At 46.0% G+C, this 20,903-nt stretch overlaps 2 protein-coding genes and 1 long non-coding RNA gene across 5 annotated transcripts in view; 2 read left to right on the top strand and 1 right to left on the bottom strand.

Moving 5' to 3' along the window:
* LOC137229472 (uncharacterized) overlaps positions 1–4,749 on the bottom strand; it is a 28,985-nt gene extending 24,236 nt beyond the window's left edge. Inside the window, exons 1-2 of the long non-coding RNA XR_010945699.1 lie at positions 4,539–4,749; positions 588–760 (exon numbers count right to left, since the gene is read on the bottom strand). This is a non-coding gene — a long non-coding RNA (uncharacterized lncRNA). The remainder of the gene's footprint in view (positions 1–587; positions 761–4,538) is intronic.
* A 199-nt stretch (positions 4,750–4,948) lies between these two features.
* Positions 4,949–11,274, top strand: METTL17 (methyltransferase like 17). Of its 2 annotated transcripts, XM_067741406.1 has the most exons (14): positions 4,949–5,102; positions 5,255–5,408; positions 5,497–5,631; positions 6,515–6,593; positions 6,828–6,909; positions 7,197–7,270; positions 7,733–7,827; positions 8,192–8,262; positions 8,453–8,560; positions 8,831–8,899; positions 9,595–9,645; positions 9,902–9,994; positions 10,219–10,403; positions 10,479–11,274. In XM_067741406.1, the coding sequence occupies exons 1-14, from the start codon at positions 5,022–5,024 to the stop codon at positions 10,582–10,584; spliced, it is 1,383 nt and encodes a 460-aa protein (XP_067597507.1). In that variant the 5' UTR covers positions 4,949–5,021; the 3' UTR covers positions 10,585–11,274. The 2 variants fall into 2 exon arrangements, with proteins under 2 accessions (XP_067597507.1, XP_067597512.1); XM_067741411.1 differs by lacking the exons at positions 6,515–6,593; positions 6,828–6,909 and having other exon boundaries at positions 7,197–7,251.
* Positions 11,275–11,427: 153 nt separating this feature from the next.
* SLC39A2 (solute carrier family 39 member 2) lies at positions 11,428–20,854 on the top strand. Of its 2 annotated transcripts, none has more exons than XM_067741473.1 (4): positions 11,428–12,604; positions 12,793–12,923; positions 13,178–13,225; positions 13,675–20,854. In XM_067741473.1, exons 1-4 carry the CDS (start codon positions 12,496–12,498, stop codon positions 14,305–14,307), a joined length of 921 nt encoding a protein of 306 aa, XP_067597574.1. In that variant the 5' UTR covers positions 11,428–12,495; the 3' UTR covers positions 14,308–20,854. The 2 variants fall into 2 exon arrangements, with proteins under 2 accessions (XP_067597574.1, XP_067597584.1); XM_067741483.1 differs by having other exon boundaries at positions 13,183–13,225; positions 13,675–13,814.
* The last annotated feature ends 49 nt before the right edge of the window (positions 20,855–20,903 follow it).

Below are 20,903 nucleotides of genomic sequence, written 5' to 3'. Positions count from 1 at the left end.
AGAAGTCAAATATCATAAGACGAAAAGGTAGTGCAGTCATCACCAGGCGGCTCTGCTGGCTTGATAAGTAAAATCAAAGATACAGAGGGCTATAACCAAGGAGAATTAGCTAAACTACCATATTCTATTTAATCACAGTTCATAAGAGCTCCCCTAACTTCTGCTGAAGTTACTTCAACAATATCACTTACCTCTAGAGGAATGTAAGGGACTAATGGGAAGAGTTCATTGGTATTTACTTCAAAACAAAAGAGAAAGTGAAGGTCACTCCAGGTCCAAAAAAGATAGATAGATAGATAGATAGATAAGAAAAAAGGAGGAAAGGAGGGAGGAAGGGAAGAAGGGAGAGGAAGAAAAGGGGAAGGAAGGGAAAGGAAGGGGAGGAGACGGGAGGGTAACAGGCTGGCTTTCTAAAGGCAACAGCTGAAGCAACAGTTTGGAGGCAACATTCTGAAAGGATGGGGTATGGTCCTTCAGGATGCAGTGTATTTATTGAACCAGAAACCTCTAAATGACACTGTGTCCCCAAAAGGAAGAATACACAGGTCTGGTAATCAAGAAGTAGAAGCAGGAATGGCTTCACTTACCATCACTCCCACTGACCCACAGAAATTTCATGCTTTCATCTCTGTAACTCTGGGCTCTGCAGTGTCAAAGGTCCAGGTCCCCAAAGAGGATGCACCCTTGCCAGGGGATATATCAAGGGTCTCACTGAACTACAAGCTACAGCTGCTGCCACGACACTTCGGATTTCTTGGGTCTAGGGAGCAGCAGATGAGAAGAGGAGTTACCATACTATCAGGGCTAAGTAACCCTAGTTAGCAGGAAGAGGTAGGGCTGTTTTTACACAACGGGAGTAGAGAAGAATTCAGATGGAACCCAAGTGTTCTACTTGGGTGCTTCCCAGCATTCCCATGCTCCATTGTAGCTGTGAGTGTGTATGTGCAGCAACGTCAGCCAGAGAAAGATATGACTATCAAGAGTTTGGACCACTCAGGAACAAGGGTTTGGGTCATAACACCAGACAAGCCACTAAGACATAATAGTTGGGGGCGAGGGGAAATGAGAATGGATAGTAAAGGAGGGAGAGGATGGGTGCCAGTTGCAGCCCCGAGATCAACTGCAGTAACAGTGACTATAATTTTCCCCACTAACCTCCATCTTCTAAGTTTCTCTTCAAAAACAGAGTCCCATACAAAGCTTGAAGGAATTGTCTCTTGAACCTGTCTGGAGAAGTCGATCTGTGTGGCTCTAGGGCAGCTGTGGAAATGAACTACTCAGATCTCCCGCTGTGGGGATCATAATTAACTGATGGCCCCAACTGCCACCCTCTGAATCTGCTACGCTTCCCATGGGCTGTCTCAGACAATGAGTGTAGCAGGGATACTAAGTCAGATCCATTTCTCAGGATGCAAGACTCCTCTGATGGCCACCTTAACCTCCATTAACCCGGCTGAAACTTTTAGACCTGTGCCTATCCAACCTGTTTTCCTTCCCTCCCTATTTCACAGAGGTCAGACCTGCATCACAGTCTGACAGCTCATCCTGCCTCTTCTGGCTTCCTCTCTCTTTCCCCCTCACAGGCATTCTCCCAATAAATCTCATATAAATCTAATTCCATCTTAATGTCTGCTTCCTTAAGAACATAAACCAACATAGACCTGTACAGATTAAAACTGTAATCCATGATTTCAAAACAAGCTAAGAAAATAATACAAGACATGAAAGAACATGTATCAAAATTAATAAAAAATTCAGAAAAAAGGGTGACATATTCAGGAAAGTTAAAAATAAAAGTGAAAATTGTTTAAAAGATAAAGACTAATCTAGAAGACACACAAATGCAAATAAACACAACAAATAATGCCTTAAGAGAAGATTTTAAAAAGGAAAACAACAAGAAGAAAGCGACAAAAAGGGCACTACTTGGGATCTTTGATGGTAGAATTTCTTTATTCCCAAGATATTATTCCAGTTGCTTCACATCTTCATTACCGAGACTTTCTCTAGATCTAATTATTAGCTCTTTCCATTGCTCATTATCCATCTCTAACCAACTTATCCAAACCTTCCTCAAAGAATCTTTCTTATTTTCCTTTACTTAATTGGGGGGGTATTTCTCTTTAATATTGTCTAGTTTCTCCATACTTTTATCTGTTTTTTAAATGTAGAGCCACTAATTGGAAATATGACCCAGGTCAAAGTATGATCAGTGTTAAGTTGGTAGAATTCATGGATTAGGTATGAAATGGGCTCATCTATGCTTTATGGGATTGTGACCTGGTTAAATGACTAGACTCAGCTCCTCAACCTAGTCTATCCTGCTGAGATTTTCCAAGCATGGAAACAAATATATCACTTTATTAACATCATCAACAAATATTGATTAAGCATCATCAATGCACAAAAAATTATGTGCACTGTTTTCGATCAAGGACATCCTTGATCCCTGAGGAGGCTGACGTGGAGGTTTTTGTTTTATTTTGTTTTTATGAACAACACTTTGGCTTAAGAACAAAGACACATAAATTCAGAACTATGTCAGCTTTTGAGATGTTGTATTATTGAAGGAAGGGAACAATCCTAATTAGGCCAGTGTCAAAATAAATGAAGCCACATCTATGTTGGTAGTTCTAAAGGAAAAGCAGGAGGGACATTCAGAGGCACCACCAAGCTCTCCTGCTCATTACTTCTCAGTCTCCAGTGCCTTGTCTTGCTTGGTCCCAAATATCCCCATTTTCAAGTTTGTCTTGGAAATAAGACATGAATTCATAATAAAAATTAAAATGTGATCATGTCCCTTTAAGTTCCCCAAATACATATGATAATAATAATAGCATAAACACATTGAGCATTTACTTTGGGCCAGACATTATCTTATTAAATCCTCACTCCAATAACCCTGTGAGATAGCAACTATTATTGTCTTGCTGCTCTAGAATTCAAATTCAGACTGCCAGACTCCAGATGCCAAGCACTTTATCCCTATGTTCTGCTACCTCCCTATGTCAAAAAATAATATAGCCAATCTTATGCTATAGCTAACCTACAGTGATATAGTTTATCTTGCTAACACTTGAGCCAGCAATATAAAGTAAAACAAAGTGTCACAAGAAATGAGACTAAGTGTGGCAGCATGAATCAAAGCGGTGGGGTGGTGGGGAGAGAAGGTGAACCTGAAAGGGAGGAGAGCAGTGAGTGGGGCATTTACAACAGCGGTCTTAAGTGCCCCTTAAGTCTCCTTCCAGAGCACTCAGATTATGGAAAGGCCTCCTTTACTAGAAGCAAAGTTTAATAACCCAAATGCAAACCAGACATTTAACTCTCCAACTGATATAGTTCCCCATACTTTATCACATAATTTTCATATTTGGACGCTTGCAGTTACACCAAAGACAATACTGCTACCCATCCAGCCACCAGATTTCTATCCCAAAAGGTTAAAATACACCATAGTTAACTAATGTGTTTGCTATAGGAATCAAGAGGTTAGACTGGGTAAGTTCTTTTTAATGCTACATGTTAATTTAATACTTCAGAACATTTAGCTTATTGTTCTTAGTTAACTTGTGTGGACTGAAAAAAAAGCACAATGTGAGCGTTGTGAATTAAGTTTTATTTGGGGGCAAAATGAGGAGTATAGCCCGGGAGACAGCATTTCAGATAGCTCTGTTCCAAAGAGGCAGGGGGTTAGGTCAGTATATATGTGATTTTGGTGAGGGGTGCGGGGGATACCTGCAATCAAGCACACGTTTTAAATTATTTATTTATTTATTTGGCCAAGCCACACGGTATGTGGGATCTTAGTTCCCCAACCAGGGATCGAACCCGTGTCACCTGCAGTGGAAGCACAGAGTCTTAACCACTGGACCGCCAGGAGGTCCCAAGCACACATTTTTGCAGAAGGTTGCTGCTACTCTCGTGAAGGTCACTGCTAGTCATGAGAAGCAGACTTCACCAAGAAATATTTTAGTGCTTTTCTAGATATGCGGAGATGCAAGAATTGGGCTCATAAAAATCATCTCCTGAAAGTATCTAACTCTCTGAAGGTCTTCTCTGCCAGTTCTTTCCAGAGCACAGAGTGCCTCATTCTTGATCTCCACCCTGAACTCCTTTCAGAGTGTTAAAGTTCAGCAGCTGCAGCAGCTCATGATTTAATCCCTGTAGAGGTAGATGGCAAGTGCCAATCTGTAGTTGGCACTTGGTAACTTGCATTCTAAGTACCAACATTATGCAGTAGAGCATATATTTAAAGGTAACGATCAGACTTAGACTGCCGAGGTTTAAATCTTGTTTTCACCTAACAAGCTCTGTGATCTTGGGCGTAAGAGCCACCTGAACACTCACTTTCACTGGGTGCAAAATGGGGTTAAAGTAATCTACCCTATAGAATTGTGGGGACTAAATGAGGTAGTACCATATAAAAGTGCTTGCCACACTACCTGGAACATAATGTTCTCATGGTGGCTATTTATCTAAGAGTACTGGTTTAATATTAAGAGAATCTAACATGCAAAAAACATTATATCTAGTATTACCTATTATCCTGTTAAATTCGGACGCCTAAATCTGGCTTTCCTTATTTCACCTTTCCGATACTGCATTCTCTCCGTTTCACACAGAAGGTAAAAATCCCAAGACTTCAGCGTTCCCCAGAAGAGAAAAAAAAACACCACAGGTAGTTAATACAAACACAAACTCCGCGGGTCTCGGACGCGTTTCTAGAGACCGCAGCAAAGGGCCCGCCCCTTCCCCCTCCCGCCCTCTAGATTCCTGGAGGAGGAGACAAATCCCAACACAGAGTCGAGGCCACCTCGCTTCCGGCTCGCTACGTCCGAACTGAGGCGCACGTACGCTCTTCAAGGAGCTTTACATATCGATTGCTTATTGGCTACTAGCAAGCACTCGTTCTCCTCATTGGCTGATTCTGTCCCTCGCCGACGTTCCGCGGAGGATGTTCGCCGCGGCGAGAGAGAGGGTCACTGCACCTAAATTTCCGGTTCCGGTTCACCTCTGGCTCCATGGCGAGCGCTAGAGGACCGGCGTATCTGCTGACATTAGGCAGATGGCGCCGCGGCCTCGGACTAGCTACCCAGTCCCGAGTGAGTGCTTACTTTCCCTGCTGTCGAAGAGGCTGTGGGTCTCAGAAACAGCTCCGCTCCGAGGAGGACCGCTCTCGGCCGCCCCTCCCTTAGCCAGCGTCCGCAGCCATGCTTTCTGCCCCCCCAATCAGCTTTTCTTTCCCGGCCTGCAGGCGCTCGCTGCCCTCGTGCCCGGCGTATCCCAGGTGGATAACAAGTCTGATTTCCTGGGGAAGAGGTCCCATCGGCGACACCCCGGCATCCTGCAGCTGTCGCGCGTGCGGCTGCCGCAAGTATTGGTTGACGCCGCGCAGTTACTGCTGCTGGGTGAGTAACGGGGGGAAATGGAGGCTCGAGAAGAAGCGGAAAGTGGGCCTGCGTGCAAGTGATTCCACTTTTCATCTTTGGTCCTTAGAGAGCTCGATGCCCAATATGGAGAAGCAGGTGCAAGCACTGACCAATTATCTCTGGAGTCGGCATTTACCTGTAGAGCCAGAGGAGTTGCAAAGACGGGCTGTCCATCTTGAGAAAAAATTCCTGGAAAACGCAGGTAGGGCTTAAGAATAAAGAGTAGGCCAAATTGAAAAAGCAGAGGGAAATGAAGAGCAAGAAATAATTTTGCAGCCTCTTAAATAGATACTGCAATTTCTTATGTGACTTTCTGGCGAGAGCAGTTATTACAATGATGCCTTACTAAGAGAAGACATTATTTCAGAGATTGCGCGTGGGGCTTGAGTAAAAGTCAGTGAGTGCTTCAGTATCCTGTCGCAACTTAGATCTTTGGCTTTGTCCTCCCAGTCCACTGGATTAAGACCATCTAAGTTTTTGTTCAAGTAAAATAAAGTTCATGTCCAGTACTAAAACCCACTGCAGGGAAAGGAGAATAATTTATCAGGTTATTTTTATGGTTATGAGTTGTCTCTTATTAAGAGACCTGCCTTTTATTCATCTTGTATTCTCCGAACTTCTCATAGGATCTGGTTCATAGTAGGTGTTCGGTAGATAAGATAGTACTGAACAAAACACAATCATGAGATTTTAGTTTTTCAAGCCCCTTTCCTCCCTATAGGAGGATTGGAGACGTCACAATATTAAGTTTTGGGGAGGTGAAGAAATCCACAAAATACTGTGTTTATCCTATCCTTTAAATTTTTGTTATACCTCCTTTTAATATAGAACAAACCTGTGGGATAGAGTTGGTTGAGTTGAATAAACTGCTGTTAGAGGAAATATACTATCTGATACACTTTGGTGGTGGTGGTGGTCATTGTTATTCTTACCTGAAACTTTTCTCTAGGTTTGATTTCTCTCTTAAGCTTTGAGGCTTTTCCCAGGTGGGAATTGGGGATGAATGGGCAGGCAGTCTATTCAAATATTGGATCTGAGCCCTGTTCTTCCTAGGTCCTCACTTCCAGTCCTTGTTCTCACCCCAGACTCATGTCAGATGGAAAAACTTTGTGGAGAAGTGCTGCATGCTCTGCGTAGAACTACCTATCATTGGCAAGAGTTGAGGTAAGGGAGACTAGAAGGGCTGCAGAAGAAGGAGACTTGGGGAAGTACAGTTACACAATTTTGTGGTTGAAAAAAGTGACCTGGCTTGTAAGCTTCCCTAGGACTCTTCTGTGTTGAGAAGTGAAAGTGTTGAGCTGGAAGAGCCCTTTCCAAAGATTTCATTTCCTAAAAGTCAGAGGGTAGCTACGGGATAGAGGTTGTTTCCCAGTGGTGTGACTCTGGTTTTTCTGGCAGCTACAGTGAGGGACTGAGCCTGGTGTATATGGCAGCAAGACTGGATGGTGGCTTTGCAGCAGTCTCCAGGGCATTCCATGAGGTGAAATTCGCTCAATTTCCTACCGTCAGTTCTTTTATTCATAAAGTAGTCTTCTGGGGTAGGATACTTGGGACGTTGCATGTGCATTTTTTTTTTTTTTAGGTTCTCTATCCTCTGAAAGGAATTTTTGACCCAAGAAAGGTTTAGAAGCACTGTTTTAAGAGCTTTCTATTCTATAAAGCATTTACATTGAATCTTAAAAGGCATTCATATCTCATTTTCTCTGTTGTGGCCCCCTAATTCATGTTTACCAAGCGTCTACTGTGGGGTGTTGTATATTTCTTTAGATCCAAGCTCGACTTCCAGAGTTCCAGCCGCAAACCTTGATGGACTTTGGCTCAGGTACTGGCTCTGTCACCTGGTGAGTCTCTTTCTCTTTCTCTGTCACTTCTAGTTCTAGAGAGCCATGCTTATACGACGTCAATATCAAGAGACTGGAGAACCAGAGGGAGAATAGGGAAGTTGGGGACTGGAATGTTTCTTCCCTCAGATGAGACAAGGCATGAGAAGGTATATGGATTAGGGTCAGAACATAAAGAAATGTCAAGTGAAAACAAGATCCATGATTAGAAGGATAAAAAAGGAAAGGAATTTAGTCTAGGGTGGAGGTTTTACATATCATCAAGATTTTTTTGTGCACAAATAATTTTTGAGTCTGCCTTTTTTTAAGGAGTTGTAAATGAAATAAGAAAATAACACTGTTAGTTTTTCCAACTATTTTAACATAGCACTGTGTTTCTCCAGGGGTGGGTTGGGAACAGAGGGGTCTCTCGCAAGGGTGATTCTGTCATGAGGGCTGGCGATTTATTTTTTGCCATTTTAGGGCTGCTCATAGTACTTGGGGCCAGAGCCTACGGGAATATATGTGCGTGGACAGCTCAGCAGCCATGTTGGAATTGGCAGAAAAGCTACTGAAAGGTGAGGACAAAGTATAAGGAAGGGCTTTTCCAGAGTTGAAGGAATTTAAAAAGCAAAGGAGTACAAGAGAGGGTCTTTTATTGGGGAGTAGTGGAGAGGGCTAAAAGTTAAAAATGAGTCTGATCTTCCAATGCGATAGTCCAGCAGAAGGTGCTGGAGGCCTTTGTTGGACTGTGAATGGGTAGGACAAGAATAACAGGACAGGTGACCCAGTATTCTCCCAGCCCTTTTTTATAGTTGCTTACTCTATTGCATCTCACCCTCAGCTAGCGTTTTTCTTTGTTCTCGAGGCCATGTTTCTTATCGGAATGTCACTTCAGTTTACACCTGTACACTCATAGTTGCCACATCTCTACTTCTACAGGTGGTTCAGGATCTGGGATGCCTTATGTGCCAGGTGTCTTTTTCAGACAGTTTCTACCTGTATCACCCAAGGCAAGTGGCGATGTTTAAAGTATGCTAAATGTGGAGTATGCACATGGAAAACTGTGGCCTTGGCTTTGCAACCTAGCATTAAGTGTTAGAAAATAAAAGAAAGCAGAAGAAATTTAGTGGGATAGACCTTTGTTGTACTCTTAGAAGAGGGAGATGTCAGGTCTGTCATGTCCCTTGTCCTGTGCACCAGGTACAATTTGATGTGGTGGTATCAGCCTTTTCTCTCAGTGAACTGCCCAGCAAGGCCAACCGCACTGACGTAGTCCAAACCTTGTGGCGCAAGACAGGTCATTTTCTGGTGAGTAGAAACCCCTTTTTCCCTTCAAGTTTTAAAACAGCTTCATGGGTTTCATGGCTTTCCTTCTCCCCATTGGAGCTTGTCTTCATTCTTGACCATTTTTCTCTTATATAGATCCCTTTGTCCCTCTTGTAGGGTCCCCATCCACATCTTGTATATAATGCCCATTTCTTTAGGATCCCTATTCCATCTGGGAATGTGCTTACAGAGCTACTGACATTTATGTTTTCATGTAATTTGGGGCTTCTTATTTTCCGCTTTTGTAATTAGATATTGGTGGAGAATGGAACAAAAGCTGGGCACTCCCTTCTCATGGACGCCAGGGACCTGGTCCTTAACGTAAGGTTCTTTCTTCTTTTTTCACCTTACCCTCCATACCCTACCTATTCTCACCAGTTACTGGCACGCCTGTGAAAACTGAAGGGACTCTGTCATACAATGGTGAGGATAATTCTCAAGATAGTAGGCATATGAAGTCATTATGATATAGGGTAGTGGTTGGCAAAATTGGGCCTGTGGGTCAGATCCAGCCCGCCACCTGTTTTTATATGAGCCGTGTTTGTTTGTATGTCTGTGGCTGTATGCCTGTTGTCTATGGCTGTTTTCACAGTACAAACAGCAGTTGAATAGTTAGAAAAGAAACAGATTTTGCCTACTCTCCGGGCCTTTTAAAAAAAAACATGTTTGCCGACTCCTGATCCAGGGCATTTCTGAGCCGAGAACCTTATCTCTTTGGGACAGTATGAGCCAGTGTATAATCATAAATTTAATTGTTTTATTTAGAGTGGGATCCTTTTGAGAGTGGAGGTTGCTGACAAGGGAGAGCACCATACTATGTGCCAAGTTTCTGCCTTTCTCCTGCTGCAAAGAGAAAGTTCTTTGTCTGGAGTATTAAAGAAGCAGCCAGCTTAATTCAAAGAACATAGTTAATAATTACCAGAATTGAATGTTAGAGGAGTCCTCAATTTACTGAGTGCAGAGATTGAGTTATGAGAACAGACCCCTCAGGCCCAACCTAATTTTTTTGATTTCAGGGAAAAGAGAAGTCACCTTTGGACCCTCGACCTGGTTTTGTCTTTGCCCCGGTGAGTATTACTTCTCCCTTTCCCAGCATGCAAAGATCTGAACTCAGCTGTGGCCAGGAAAAGTAAGAGAGTAAAGCTAAGCCACCTCCACTACTTTGTGTCCCTGTCCAGTTTCTTTCTTAGTGATTCCTCTGGCTTTCCTACCCTCTGCTCCTGTGCTCCCTTATCCCTAGCCCTTCTTGACTCTCACTCTTAGTTTTTCGGTTTTATGATCTGTTCTTTTGTCTTACGTCATGTCTTTTGTTTGTGTTCACAGTGTCCCCATGAACTTCCCTGTCCCCAGTTGACAGCCTCTAAGCCCCTGGCCTGTAGCTTTTCCCAGGCCTACCATCCCATCCCCTTCAGCTGGGTATGTACTCTGGGAATACTGTGGTAGGGAGAAAGTAGCCTGGGAGGGCACAATGAAAAAGACTCAGAGGTGGGAGGATTTGGAAAATTCAGAGAATAGCTTGGAGATTTTAGGCCCTGAATGTGCATGACTTATAGAATATGAAAAGCGCTGTATGAGTGCGGTTCAAAAATTTTTTTTCCCTTGTCTTTTACCTCTAAGCCATCTCTATATCCTTATCTTAGAACAAGAAGCCAAAGGAGGAAAAGTTCTCGATGGTAATCCTTGCTCGAGGGTCTCCGGAGGAGGCTAATCGCTGGCCCCGAATCACTCAGCCTGTTCTTAAACGGCCACGCCATGTGCATTGTCACCTGTGCTGTCCAGATGGGCATATGCAGCATGCTGTGATCACAGCCCGCAGACATGGCAGGTATAGAGGGTGTGACCAAAATTAGTGGAAGGTAGCAAGAACCTGCAGCCCACATTGACCCTCTGTTTTATATAGGGATTTGTATCGCTGTGCCCGTGTCAGCTCCTGGGGAGATCGTTTACCTGTGATCACGCCATCTGAGCTTCCTCCATCACCTGCTCAAGATCCCCCTGAGAGTTGACAAGGATGTGTAACATGTGTTTTCTTCTATCATGACTGCCAAGGCTGAAGCTACCTGGTATCCAGGATGGGAGTGCTGGTACTTTTACAGCAAAAAACTAGTTAAAATAGCCTCCATTATAGTAGGCCTTATTCTTTTAGCTCACTCGGCCATCCTTTCACAGATGCTTTTCTTTCTTGTTTAATTGCACTTTGCAAATGATTGCCTTCTAGCTAGAATTGTACTATGCACCTGGTGTTTACTCCTCCAAGGAAACACTCCCTAACACTCCCTTCCCTTGTGAGCATTGTTCATTCCAGAAAGAAGGTCACCGTGCGATAATCTCAAGGACCACCAGAACCAGTCTGGAGAGGAGAGCACCTAACACGAGCTTTGAAATTTTCCAGAAGTGAAGAATGCAAGCTTGCATCTACCCTTATCCTTATCTGTGGCCCTATTTTCCTCTTCCAAACTATAAGACCCCTTGCTGTTCTCTCTTAAGGGAGGGCACGGTCTTTAGGGCATTAGCCTGCTGTGGCCTCCTTTGCCTGGCAAAGCAATAAAAGCTACTCTTTTATACTTCACCGAAAACTCTGTCTCTGTGTCTCTGTTCAGCACTGGTGAACAGAGGCTGAGTTTCAGCAACAGTACCCCTATATAGCTGTGTTTGCTTAGGTTTTAATAATAATTAAAAGTTTTCAAAGAATGGAAGTGGATCTTGTGATTCTTAAAAGGTGTAGAAGTCTGTTGTCATGGCCTATCCTATAATGAAGAGAATCCTCAGATTTTCAGTGTTTCCCACACACATCTCCAGCTCACCCTGTCCTGGAAGAATCCTGCTGCTGCCACCAGATTCCAGGACTTCCCACGGAGTCCTGGAGATAATCTGGAGTAGTGGGGGAAGCCATCCCCAGCTCCCTGAGAACTGGCTCAACAGGTCTCAGGGTTGTTAGGGAGGCCACCTGAATAGGGGAATCAGCAGCTGCTTGGCTTCTGTTTTTTTCTCCTTTCCTTTCAACTTTCTCAGCTCCCTCAGAGTTCACTTCATAAATTTCTCTCAAGAGTTGATTCCCCTCAGGCCTGAATCTATCTCCACCTTCATATATCCAGGCAGGAGCCTTCAGTTTTCCCTTAGGCCTTGCTGTTTCAGAGCTAGAGCAACTTTCTTTGTCCTAAAACTCTCAGTCCCTCTCCTATAATTTATATCAGGAAACAGGCATAGTCAAAAGTTATAACAGTATTGATGTTGTAATACTAGAAATCTTCCTTCTAGACATTTCCATGCCTGGAGCTATTTTTCTGGGGTTACGGGAGAGGGGAGTCCCCCTCCTCTGCTAGTTCCCACAGAGTGCTGGCAGCTCCACTTCCCAGGCCCTCCTCACCCCAAGTGGCCCCAAATCCCCTCTGAAAGGGTGCAGTTCAGGTATCAGCATAGCAACCTATAAGACTTGAGGTGGGGTAGAGAGGGTATGGAAGACTTAGATCAAATGTCCTGAGTGAGGCAGGACCAGATTGTCCCCAACACAAAACAGCCGGGGAGAGCTACCATAGACTCCCTTTTTGGATTAGAACAGCCCCAGATGAGAACTAAGACTCCACAGCCCTTGGGTTAGTCAGAGCATTCAAAAGGAGGAGAAGACACAGCACCAGGCTGTGCCTGGCAGGGAGTCCGGAGTTTCTGATTTCTAAATTCAGGAAGGCGTCAGCCAGGGGAGGGGCCTCCATGTAGGGGAAGGGCGGGAAGCTGGGGCTGAGCAAGTTTTCTATGCAAGTCTGCGCAAGAAGAGGCCACACAGACCAGAAGACCCAATAGCCTTCTGAAACGGAGAAGAGTGGAGGCTCTGGCTTTGACCACCTGAGACCCCACTCCTGCTGCGAAGATTGTCACTCCATTTGTTATCCTGAGGCCTCTACTTACCCTGTACCATAAGGATGGAGCCACTACTAGGAGTAAAAGTTGGCTGCCTGTTTTCCCTGCTGGTTCTCACTCTGGTCTGTGGCCTTTTCCCCATCTGCTTCAAATGGTTCCAGACTGCCACAGGTACAGCCCGACCATGTCTTTGTCCCCATAACCTAAGTCTGACTCAGCCTTGTCACCCTGTCCTGATATCTTGCTCTGATTCTCTCATCATCCCCAAGCTTGGGACATGGGGTGCTGCCTGTGGCTCTTTAGTCATTGTTGTCTGTCTCCTCTTTGCCAGCTGGATTGTAACTCCTGCTGTTTACTAGGTCGTCACCACCGGGTCCTCAGCCTCCTGAGCTGCACTTCTGCTGGCGTTTTCCTGGGAGCGGGGTTCATGCACATGACTGCTGAAGCCTTGGAGGGAATTGAATCAGAGATCCAGAAGTTGGTGATACAGGTGAGCAGCAGAGTTGCTGAGCTGCAGGGCTGTGAGGCCAGAATGATGAACAGAACCAGGGAGAGTAATGAAGAAAGGGGGAAAGTAATGAAGCCAAGGACACGGGAGGAACAACAGGGAAGATGACAGCTCTTGCGCGGAATGATGGAAACAGGTCAGATTGGCCTTTAAGGAAAGTGATGGAGCCGAAGGCACAGGACAGGAAGCTGAGCTGCTCTTTCCCTCGTCTAATTTGTGCTTTTTTTTCTCCCTAGAACAGCACAAACAGTGAGGGGAATTCTGATGATGCTGATTCAGCTTATGTAAGTATCTCCCACCAGCCCCTACCTGGAGAGTAAGGAGAACCAGAGATGCCTTTAATGCCCAGACCTTTTTGAGAGGATTTATGTGTGGAATTCCAGGAATTCCTTCTGCTCCTCAGCTGCGGCATTGTGGGGGAGAAGAGGAGCCACCCAATCCTTTTGGGCTTATGAAACCCCAGAAAGAACTCTTGTTTAGTCTTCCATTCTTTCTCTGGACCCTTTGACATGCTTCATATCATTTTCCCATATTTTTAAACCTACTGATATTGTTTCCCTTAGTCCCTGTGGTATTCTTGTTGTCGAATGTCCGTGTCTACTCCTGGCTTCATTTCCCTTTTTTTCGTTCTATTACCACACTTCCCATTCTCTTCAGTCTCCCAATCCCATGTCCATCCAATGCAATTTCTTCCCTTTCTTTCCCATCTCACAACCCCTCTTTCTGTTCCTAGATGGAGTATCCCTATGGAGAGCTCATCATCTCCCTGGGCTTCTTCTTTGTCTTCCTTTTGGAGTCACTGGCATTGCAGTGCTGTCCTGGGGCTGCTGGAAGATCAAAAGTGCAGGAGCAAGAATGGGGTATGGCTAATGTCCTTGAACCCCATAGCCACGGACCTCTACCCTCACCATCACGAGGTCCCCTGCGAGCCCTCGTCCTCTTGCTCTCACTCTCCTTTCACTCCGTGTTTGAAGGTCTAGCTGTGGGACTGCAGCCAACAGTCGCAGCTACCGTCCAGCTCTGTCTTGCCATCCTGGCTCACAAGGGGCTCGTAGTGTTTGGTGTAGGACTGCGGCTGGTGCAGGTAGGCACTGGATCACGTTGGGCCATGCTCTCCATACTGTCGTTAGCTCTCATGTCCCCCCTGGGCCTAGCCCTAGGGCTGGCTGTGCCTCAGGGAGTCTCTGAAGGGGGGCAAGGCTTGGCCCAGGCTGTGTTAGAAGGCATGGCAGCTGGCACCTTCCTATATGTCACCTTCCTGGAAATTCTGCCCCGGGAGCTCGCAGGTCCTGAAGCCCCTCTGGCCAAGTGGGGCTGTGTAGCTGCCGGTTTTGCTTTCATGGCCTTTATTGCCTTGTGGGCCTGAGAGATTCCTGACTTTTCTGATGGATCTAAGATGACCTCCCTACCCCCAAGAGATGCCTCCCAAATGACCTTAGCCCTCTGACATTTCTTCACTGAGACAAAGTGACATTCACGAGGCATCATTCCGTAACCTGGACCCCAGCTTTTCGCTACGCGAGATGCCATTTCTCATGCAGGACTGAGAAAAGGATGTTTCAGTTGAGTGCCTGTAAATTGGAGGACTGATATAAAGACCATTACTCCAGATTTGACTCTTGTCCCGTTTATCCTACTGTATGTAATAAAATGTCCATTTTATCCTTCCCCTTCAGCCATGCTATACTTCATTTCTCCGGGTTGCCTAGGAGATACCTGGTACAGGAGGTGGTGGAGTGGAGAGCAGGAAGGGTGAGTGTGGGATGCAGTCTTCTTTTCTGGAATTGGGCCCCCAGCCATTCTGTCAGTTGCAGGTCATGCCTCTCAAGACATGGGAGCGTTGCTGAAATTCCAACAACCTACTACCACCTTATGTACAGGTGTTGAGAAACTGAGCCAGAGTTCCCAGCATTTAGAGAGAAGAGGTTAAAAAACAGAAACCACAGGAATCTAGATTTTTTTCCTATGCTAACCACACCCACCCCACTCCCAGTCTCCCACAAAGTGTCCAACAGACTCTTGAGATAAGGCTAAATGGAGCCTATTTCCATCTGGTTCCTACGTTTCACGCTGAGCCCTGTGTGGCTTCAGGGCCACTCTTGCTCTCCCTCCAGCTGCCTTGTGCTGAGGGATTAAGAAGCAGTGTGCTTGGAGAGGGAGAAAGGCAGCAGAGAAATGCCTGGGGTGATCGCTTGGCTCTGCCACGACTTAGCGCTTTTCCTTCTGCATGCCTGACCTGCCGCTAGGGCTCCAGCCCCTCCCTGCTGGACAGTTTGCCTTTCAGTTGAGTAACTCCCACAATGTGTTGCTTCTCTTAAAAGCTGCTAAGGACATATACATATGTGCAACTGAGGAGGAGCAGGGTGGCTGTTGCCCAGCCCCTGACCCACGAGATGGAGGAATATATCAGACTTAGTGGAGAAATTGGGAAAGAGAAGGTGTGCCCTGTGAGCTCAACAGCTTACCACTTTGCCCCTTCTCATATTTTCGGTGTGGAAGCCCAAGTGGCCTTAACATGGACAAGGTCTCCTGAGTTTCATTCTTGTCTCAGTCTGTCCTCTGTCCATCCCACTCCCCTCCCCATAAATTAAGATACACAAACCTCCTCACCAGCCCAGCGTACACACATAGGGATCAGTGAGAAGGCAAGCTTCAGGCAAAGCTAAATAAAAATGTCTGACATGGGAAATAATTTCCCGGAAGCACCATCCTATTCCATTTTCCCTTCAGTATTAAATGCTCTCACATGGAATACACTCACAGGTAGTAATAATAGAATTTCTGCATTGAGCACCTGGCACTGCGCTATTGCTTTCACATACATTATCTCCCCTTCCCAACCCTGCCAGGTAGATCTTATCCCTGTTAAGTCTAGGGAAGTGCATTTAGAAAAGTGAAATGACTTGATAGCTAGCTGGGGTTCAAACCCGTGTTTCTGTGATTCTAAGAAAAGCTCAAGATGTAGATTCCCTTCTTCCTTACCTTTCCCTCCCCATCTTCTTCGTTAGGGTCTCATAAGAAAGCAGAGAACACATTGGATAAGTGAGGCAAGTTTAATAAAGGGAGTATATAGAAAGGTGCGGGCAGGGCTTAGAGCAACAAGGGATGGTGTAATTCCCTGGGGCTGCATAATAATGCTGTTACCTAGGCTGAACAGAGGGAGCAGTTACCAGAAACTAGAGGGCCATCCAGTAAGAGGTGTGGCCTTGGTGCAGGGATGCAAGCAACCTGCAGGGACTTGACCAGGAGGAAGCCAGAGGAATACCCTCACTCTCCTTCTACTCTCTGACCTACCGCCAACGTCTCCTGTCGGCCATACCCAAACCAAGAATGAAAGAAGCCAAACCAAAGAAGCCAAGGACGAAAATGTCTGTTGGTGCACTGCAGACAGGTTAGCCTTGTGAGGTGCAGATCCTAAAGAAGTCTGGGGAGGCAAACAGAAGACGTCCCACACACCATCGATTCTCTGCTGCTTTCAACTCCAGTGATCTTGCCCAGACTTTGGAAGGAGAAATTGGGAAGGACATGATTATATGGAAGTTAGAGAGCTATTTCTGGTACAGAGGGTTTGTATGACTATAGAAAGGAGGCTTGAGGAGAAGCACATTAGATTCCGAGGCTCGGGCTTCCCTGGTGGCGCAGTGGTTGAGAGTCCGCCTGCCGATGCAGGGGACACGGGTTCGTGCCCCGGTCCGGGAAGATCCCACATGCCGCGGAGCGGCTGGGCCCGTGAGCCATGGCCGCTGAGCCTGCGCGTCCGGAGCCTGTGCTCCGCAACGGGAGAGGCTACAAGAGTGAGAGGCTCGCGTAACGCAAAAAAAAAAAAAAAACCAGATTCCGAGGCTCTTCACATGTTTCTGGGTCACTGATGCTATCAGCATTTGAGGTCAGTGAGCAGAGGCTGGAGATTTCAAGCATGGGTGGGTCATGCATTTTTTGCCCCCTCCCATCCCAGGGGCCTGTAGATTCCCCTGTAGCCTCTGCTTTCAGCCATCCTTCCAATGACCATTTCCTTTTCCTTTCCCAAGATCCTTACCAACCAGGACTGGAACCATCTTTAGTTTGAACTATATTGTATCGAGAGCTAGACTAGAGCTAGGGAATGCTGCAGAGAGAGAACATCAGGATCAGAAAAAGGAACAATCTTGATCATTTTCGAAAGCTCTGAATCCCCAGCAAGGAGCCAGAGAGGGCTCTAAGGGAGCGGAAGATGAACGTGATTTCTGAATGAGCTGGAAATGAGGAAGAATGGAATAAGAACAGGCATGAGAACCATAGGACAGGAGGGACAGCTGAGTCAGCTGGGGCATGGTGACTAGAAGCCAGATTCAGGAGTGAACCTTGATTGTCTCAGCCTTGAGAGATAGGTTGTAACTGAAGGAAATTAGAATCATGAGAGTTGAAAGATAAAAATAGGAGCGAAGATATACAGGTTAGAAAAGCAGATAAGAGGGGAAGCTAGTTGGAATAGTCACAAGAGAGTTTATGTGAATCAGTTTTCAAGTCTTCTCAACTCCTGTGTCTGTTCCCCACCCCTCGTTCTCCACCCCATCTATTTTTTTTATATTTAAACAGAAACAAAAACAAAAGAATGAGACCTCCAATTGCCCTCCCGCTTTGAGCCAGCTTTCCATTTCTGCACCAATAAATGATTTTCTGAAGCAACCGCCTGGAGCTTTCCACCTTTCCTTTGCTTACAAGTTGAGGATTGGGTTTGGATATTGCAGTTGTAAGATAAGAATTTGTGAAGAAGGGGAGACGGGGAACAGCATCAAAGGGAAACCAGAGTTTTGTGAATACCCCAGAGCCAGGCAGGAGTCCAGTTAGAGAACACACGTCAACAAGATACACCCAGGAACAAAAACCAAAGAGCTCCAGACTAATTCTTAGGAGACAATTCATGCCACTTCGCCCTCCCCTGAACGACAGCTTTCCAGTGTCTTGTCTCCCTCACCAGAGGAAACGGTCCCTGGCTCTGGGTGACAGGGTACAAGAAACAGCTGCCAGATTTGGAGTGGGCTGGTACGTGTGAGTGTGCCGACCGGCCAGATACCCTCACATTCCCCCCGCTGACCTGAGGAGGAGCCCATGGTTACTAGCAAAGGTGAAGCCAAAGGGGTGCAGACAGGGGTTATGCCCACCCCCAGTCTGTGGGGATGCTTAAGGACTAAATCTAAAGACGCCAGTTGTCAATGCTTTCCTTTTTATTTCAGTTTTATTCTGAGTCACTGTCTTTAGACTCACTGAATGTCAAAAACAGAAAGCATTCTACTTTTACTGTATATTTATCCAACTGGCCGAAAATTCTGATGTTGGTGAGGAGAAAGTGTGCAAACGACTACATTGTTCTGGGCATGGTTTACCCTGACCACACCCCTGGCCTCTGGTCAGAATAGACTCTCACTTTCCAGTTAGTCCTAAAATCTCTCTAGAAAGGTCATGTCTCCCACTTTGGCTTTTCCCTATTAGAGGAGTACTCATTAAAGCTTAACATCTATCCCTCCTGCTGTAGTTTCACTGCTTTGTGTGTTCCTTTAGAGAATCACCCTTTAATATCTCTTTATGAGTTCCAGAATTTTCAAGCTGACAACCCAAGGCTCTCATGACCGTGTTCTTCTAGTTTTAATCTCCTTCCCATAGCACCGTTGCTTAGCTATCTTGGGCTTCTGTTCCTAAAGTCAGGGAAACATTCCTTGAAAATGAGAGGAAGGGAGAAACAGAGTCCTAAGCCTGAAGCCGAGACAAAAGGGCGGTAGTTTGCGGTTCAACGTCTGTGAAGTCGCCCCACCTCTCCTCTGAGCCTCTGAGCTCCGATCTTGAGAATGGGCAGGAGCCACAGACCACTGCTGACCATGGTATCAGGCCCTCCCGCCATAGCTACTGCTAGAATCACAAAGAACAGTGGGGGACTCAGGAAGGGACCTGGGAGCTGGGGAAAGTTAGGAAGAACCATGCCAACCACAGGGGGGCACTGAATTCCCATGGGCTAGCCTGGAGTGTGCAGGACCAACAAAGTAGAGAGGTCAGTCAAGGACAGCAAAGCCCTTCTCCCTTGCTCCCAGCAGACAGCATCTCTCCCTCTACCTAACTCTTGGGTTTCTTATAGATGCAGAGGCATCTGTAGGAGAGAGAGACACACAGTCACCACCCATTTCACACACATCCTCCATGACAGATACATACACACGCTCTCTCCTATGTACGCACAACTGTAATTTACTCCCTCTTGCAGAGCTTACCTTAACAGGGCTTCCCTGGTGCCGCAGTGGTTGAGAGTCCGCCTATCGATGCAGGGTATGCGGGTTCGTGCCCGGTCCGGGAGGGTCCCACATGCCGCGGAACTGCTGGGCCCGTGAGCCATGGCCGCTGAGCCTGTGCATCTGGAGCCTGTGCTCCGCAACGGGAGAGGCCACAACGGTGAGAGGCCCGTGTACCTCAAAAAACAAAAAAAATTGAAAAAAAAAAAAGATTACCCTAAGAGTGTTATCTTTTTAGGCAAATGTACCGAGAGGACCTGCCTTCCCTTCCATAACGAGCAACAGCAGCTATTGCCGGTCAAGGCTGTGAGTTCTTTGCCTTTTCCTCATGTTTATCTAGGAGCTGTTTGGTCCACTGAGTCCAATGATGCTGTTTCTTTTCTTTAGTGTGGCATTTAAGCACTGCTTGCTGTCTGCCCTGTGTGTGGTTAGCCAACACCCTCACCATCAATAACTAGCTCTATAACTTGTATAACTCTGCTGGTCACCTAATACTGCCCCCTTCTGCTCCTGGCCTACTGTATTTAAAATAGACTTGGTCCTGGGAGAGAGAGTGAGGAAAAGATCAAGGTTCAAGAACATATTCCATGCTCCACTTTTATGCCAGTGTGTTGGCACCAGACACCAAGCTGCATTAGTCCTCAGCTCAGTTCCACTGACGAAACTGCCTGTGGGGTTTCTATAAGGCAGTCTGGCAAATGACCTTGTAACAGTCTACCCACAATCCTCTTGCCAATAATGCTATATGGTTCCGTCTCATTTTTACTTCATTATTATTTTTTTAAGTGTTGGGTGTTCGTTGCTGTGCACGGGCTTTCTCTAGTTGCAGTGAGCGGGGGCTACTCTTCATTGTGGTGCGCAGGCTTCTCATTGCAGTGGCTTCTCTTGTTGCGGAGCACAGGCCCTAGGCATGTAAGCTTCAGTAGTTGTGGCACGTGGACTCAGTAGTCGTGGTTCACGGGCTCTAGAGCGCAGTCTCAGTAGTTGTGGCACACAGGCTTAGTTGCTCCGCGGCACGTGGGATCTTCTCAGACCAAGGCTCGAACCCGTGTCCCCTGCATTGGCAGGCGGATTCTTAGCCACTGCTCCACAAGGGAAGCCCTCATTTATACTTCTTGTGCCCCAAGAGCCCAAGAATCAGCCTGCATCAGCCACAAAATATCTGAAGTCCTCTTGATGATTGTTCATACTTGAAAAGCTTCTCAGAGAATCACAAACATAGTCTAATTAACTCCCTGATTCAAAGGAGAGATTTCTGAGAGGAAGTCTTTTTTTTTGGCTGTGACTCTCCTGAAGGAGTCTTCCTATTGGGATCAACTGTGAGCAACCCAACGCCTCTAGCAACTGCATGAGGCCTGGTCTAACTGATTGTATCGAACCGTCTAAAATGGAATCTGGTGACCCTAGGGAGGATCCTGCCGGAAAATGAGTCACGAGATGTCCTTGAACACTTAGTCAGCTTTCTACACTTCCTTCTTTAAGATCACGATGTTGGTGACGTCTCTGAAATCCTGTGGCATTTCTCAATGGTCCATTCCACAGATATGAAGTATCCTAAGATCTGAGTAGCTCCTCCCACCCCAAACTTGAAAATACTATCAATATCGAGGACAATACCATCCTATTGGAATAGGGACCAGTAACTATGAGGTCACATTTTGTGGTGTGTCTATGCTATATATGCCCTCTCCCATGGTTTTTGTCA

This window comes from Pseudorca crassidens, chromosome 1, assembly GCF_039906515.1.
Source record: "Pseudorca crassidens isolate mPseCra1 chromosome 1, mPseCra1.hap1, whole genome shotgun sequence".
NCBI lineage: Eukaryota > Metazoa > Chordata > Mammalia > Artiodactyla > Delphinidae > Pseudorca > Pseudorca crassidens.
This window is presented reverse-complemented; position numbering and strand designations above follow the sequence as displayed.